At 36.3% G+C, this 4623-nt stretch overlaps 1 protein-coding gene across 1 annotated transcript; it reads right to left on the reverse strand.

Annotated features, from left to right (window-relative positions):
* Window positions 1-231: 231 nt before the first annotated feature.
* On the reverse strand, window positions 232-3461 carry LOC149390515 (sequence-specific DNA binding transcription factor). The gene is made up of 5 exons (XM_089621260.1): window positions 3173-3461; window positions 2818-2947; window positions 2532-2732; window positions 1575-1742; window positions 232-811 (listed from the first exon to the last, which is right to left on the reverse strand). Exons 1-5 carry the CDS (start codon window positions 3304-3306, stop codon window positions 377-379), a joined length of 1068 nt encoding a protein of 355 aa, XP_089477386.1. The 5' UTR covers window positions 3307-3461; the 3' UTR covers window positions 232-376.
* Window positions 3462-4623: the final 1162 nt, after the last annotated feature.

A 4623-nucleotide genomic window follows, 5' to 3' on the forward strand; every position in this document is an offset into this window, starting at 1 on the left:
TCGTACTATAAACTACTTATCTTATTGCATAAAGTAATTATAAATTTATCTACTTGTAGACTCTTAGTAGTTGCGGCTTTCATCATCCTTTTATCTATTTCACTAATTTTAGACAAATCTTACTTTTTACAAAATTTGTTAGTTATAGTTTACATTTTTAGGTCCAAAGTGGCATTCTAATATTGAAAACTTGGCAATGTAACTTTATTTAATAGATCTAGACAGATAGGATATTTTCAAACTGTACCTTGAATGTAATACTGTAAGGCATATTTATAAGTCCTTTTTACAGAATCTTAGAACAGGTATACTCAAAATTTGGCAGTAGCAGCAACAAAAAAACACACACACAGAGACACCTGTTTCCAATAGACGTTTAGAAGGAATAGTCTTTGAGATCGGACTTAGAGTCGGCCATTTCCACATCATCGAGGCAGTCTTCTTCGGAGAGTGGGGCTAGATTGCGGGTCTTGCGTTTCATGTTGTGTCTGTGCCACTCGGTCTTGAAGTGCTCGCGGTACTTCTTAGGGTCAACGGCCAAGACCGCGTTGCAGGTACTGCATTTGTTCTGCTTTCCCTCGCCCGTGGCAGAGACCGTCTGTTGTTCCAGTTGATTGCTCAATGTGGCCACCGACTCGGTGATGGTTTCCTTTGCCACAATCCGGGGCGGCTCGTACTCGTGATCGCCGTACTGGCCCACATTGGTGTCTCCCTCCGAGTAAACCGAGATTGCGAGAACCTCAAATCTCCCTTGAAGATCAACCACCAAAGCCTCACACTCACGGTAATACCCAGGGTCCAATTCGCAAATCTGCAACACCGATCCAGCATCACGCACCGCGAAAACACAAAATATAGTCTCTTATATTATAACTAAAAAACGGTATGGTGTGTTTGACTTATAATTAAAATATGCTTATTCAAATATCAAAAATATTGAATTTTTAGCTGTTTTTTTTTTAAGGAAACTAAATAAATTGAAAATAAAATAAAAAGCTTGTACTAGTAAGAATCAGGCACAAGGCCAGTCGCGAATGAGATCAGACAGCGTAAAAGATCTGAAAGCAGAGCTTAGAAAGGATAAACCAAAACCAATACATCCGAAAATATTCTCCCAAAGAACATCGGGGGAAAAACCTCATCATCACAAATACATAAAAAAATATATAAAAAAAAAAAAAAAACACACTTAACAAGCAATTCTGGGAAGAAAAATAAAAGAATGGCTTTCTGGTAACCTCCACCAAAAAAAATTGGTTACCATTTTTTCTGTCAAGGTTAACCAAATTTGACCGTTATGCTCTAGCCTACCACTACTCTTAACTTGGAAAATAGTTCTTAAAACCTAAATATACAAAGTAAACAAACAAAACATGATTCGTGGTGATTTTGTTGAAATGTTTGTTGATATGAAAGAGAATATAAGGTGTTTTTAAATGTGAAAGCTGATTCTGGAAAATAATTGCCAAAGCACACATTGGTTTCAAGAAGCACTAACTCCTGTTTTATAACATATTAACAATCCCAAACAGGTTCATAGTCTTTGCTAATAGGCATAGTAAAGTCAGACATACGGTAGAGTGTTGACTTCCTGGTTGATCGTTGGAAACTATTTTTGCGTTCCATGAGTTAAGCTTTTCCAAGAGAGATGAGCTAGCCTGTTCCGGAACAGAAAGGCGCAACCTCATCGGAGAGCGTTTGATTGGAAAATGCTTCTGAAGTTCGTGGATGACTTCAAGTGCCTGCAAAATACAGCATTCTTGACTGAGAAAGACGTAACAATTGGAAAAGTTTTCTAGGGAGCCCAGAGATGTAGAAATCACATTGTGCACCACAAATTATATTTATCATCAAATATAACAGTAAAAATACGAAGAGAAAAAAAACACTTCGGTTGTGACAATCATAAGTTTAGCGCAATTATTGTGTATGAAAATCCTTACAAGATTTATGAACAGAATCCCTAAAAAAAGGCAACAATTTGTGTCATATTGTACCATTCTAAGATACAAAATTTTGCAAATATTGTACTCGACCACATAAATGGTGATCATGGACCAATGTTGAGGTGAAATACAATTCAAACATCTAGCTATTAAATGGGGAAACAGCAATCCGACTTATAAATGATATATTGTACTCTACCACATTTGAAAGGAAAAGATATCCACGTGATAAAGAACTATTTCGATGCAACTTGCCCTATAAATAAAATTCATAAGGAATTTGCAATTGTTCATAAGGAGGTGCTACGAGTTCTGAAGTGATTCACCGCTCAAGCAGAAATAGATACCCAACGACATGATTCTACTAAAAAAAAATCCCATCACACACTTACCACTTACTCCAACTGAACAAAGAATCAAATCCCTTGAGAGATAGTTTAATTATCTTAAAACCTCTATCAAACGAAAACATACTTTCAAATGGCTGCCTCATAAAATTTGTATAGTTACTTGCTTCTCGGAATGTACGTAACTAAAAGATTTTCATCAAACTTCTCAAAGGTTCAAACATCAAGATTAGTCTACCTGCTTCTTGGAATTACTATTGGGGTCAACAGCGAAGTGAATGTCACGCATGAGCCGCTCGATCATACTGATGGTGTAAGGGCGTTGAGTTTCGGGGTTGTATGTTTTCTCCATAACAATGGTGGCAATGTCTCGAAACTGATTCGACAATTGGGACTCCCGCTCTTTCCCGGCGACTTGAAGCTCGCCCTTATCCAAAATCTAAAGACACGTACAAACACACAAAGCTCATACCAAAATTCACTGGGAAAAAAAAGGGAACAAGATTAGGCCTAGCGGAACTGACCTCCACACAGATTTCGCCTTGATTATCTGTCCCGAAAGTCTCAATCAGATCTTTAGACTTTGCCAAGACTCCTTTAGAAACATTCGAATAGACTGTTCGGGACTGAAGAACTTCGTCCAAATCTTTTTCCCTGCACAAATCACATTCACGAATTTTTAGAATTATGTGCAAAAGCAAATCCCCCATTCTGCGAAAGCTGTGAATTGATTTCTTGAGACGACTATATCCTTGTTGATCGCATATGCATGCGATACTTCTATGAAAACGGAACAGACCTAGAAATCTACATATATCTGTGTGTATGCGTCTGAGTATGTGTACAGAGTAGAAAAGAATAGAATAGATGAGAGCTTACACAGAGGACCGCCATGAAAGAACCTTGTTCTTGTAGCAAGCGATCTCGAAGCGGAGACCGCGCTTCTTCAGACGCACCACCGCGACGTTCGTTAGCCTCTTCTGCCCGATCGGCTGAACCAGAATCCGCGACATCTCTCTGTATATCTCAACAAAACAGAGCGCAAGTGTTGAAAATGCGAGATACAGTGGTAAACTGGTAACCTTGAGAAACTACAGAGAGAGAGAGAGAGAACGAGAGGATTTTTTTTAAACTTCGAAACCCTATTAGTTAGAGCCCAAAGTTTGAAAATGCTAAGTTTATTGATTACTAAGAGGAACCTATTTATTTGCCTTTTTTTTATCTGCCTTTATAAACCAAGAAGATAAAACACTTTTAATTCACTTTATCAAACAAATAATAATAATAATAAATAAATAATTTGAAACAGTTTAATCAGAGGAAAAAAGAGGAGAGATTTGAGAACAACTAATCCTAACTTTCTCCACCAATGTCTGATCGCAGACGGTCTCTCATTTTCTTCTTGTTTATATTTTTCGTTAACTTTGTCTCCTCCCCGTCGAGTTCGGGTATGCAAGTTATTTTTCAATCTTGGTCCATCGACATTGGTGTTGATCCATCAACAAAGCCATTTTTAACCGGTATAGCTATCATCTCAAAAAGCTATAATTGCCTCCATTTAATAAGTGATAGATCAAGACTATACCAAGATTTTCAGAATTTTTAAATAAATAAGAACTCAATTGATCAAGCAATTACAAAATGATGAGTATTCCATAATCGGAACAGAAAAAAGATGATCGATGTGGATTCGATCAAGACAAGGTAAAATAGATCTCCATATCATATTACAAACAGAAATGTGGAATATGATATGATACCATTACACGATATGAGTTGTGATCAAATGAACGTGACGAACAAGTGCATTAGAGAATGATCTTAGGATGAAGAGATATATAGAGAGATTGTGAGAAGATCATAATGCTCTCAGATCTTTTGGGATGAAGAGATATATATATATATATATATATATATATATATATATATATATATATATATATCCTAGTTGAAGGCACGCGCTCACGCGCGTGGTAGAAGAGAGAAAAAAAGGAAAAAAAAATACGTCACAAAATGACAAAGAGACAAAAGAAAAAAAAAAAGTGTCACGTGTCTTCATGTGACTTAGTCACGTGATGTTCTCTGGTGAAAAGTTGAAAAACCATACATTTTTATTAACTATGTTATAGATGGATTAAGACGAGAGGTAATACATTTAGCTCTTATTATCTATGTAATGATGAAAAAAATATTACTTCAAAATTAAGGTTATTATAAACAGTGACGGAGCCAGGATTTCAATCAAAGAGGGGAAAATTTGAGAAATATTTTTTTAGGAGGGGCATTATTGAAAAAAAAACTACAAATTTGGGTCAAAAACATAATTAATA

The sequence above is a fragment of the Urtica dioica genome, chromosome 7 (assembly GCF_054948205.1).
Source record: "Urtica dioica subsp. dioica isolate 48M chromosome 7, U.dioica_male_clone48M_v1_H2, whole genome shotgun sequence".
Lineage (NCBI taxonomy): Eukaryota > Viridiplantae > Streptophyta > Magnoliopsida > Rosales > Urticaceae > Urtica > Urtica dioica.

Excerpts from the sequence above, each read along its gene's own strand:
- LOC149390515 (XM_089621260.1), bottom strand. The coding sequence starts at position 3,306 with ATGTCGCGGATTCTGGTTCAGCCGATCGGGCAGAAGAGGCTAACGAAC. Across the intron at positions 2,948-3,172 it reads CTTTCATGGCGGTCCTCTGT|GGAAAAAGATTTGGACGAAG; the intron begins GTAAGCTCTCAT and ends TGATTTGTGCAG. Across the intron at positions 2,733-2,817 it reads AAGGCGAAATCTGTGTGGAG|ATTTTGGATAAGGGCGAGCT; the intron begins GTCAGTTCCGCT and ends ACGTGTCTTTAG.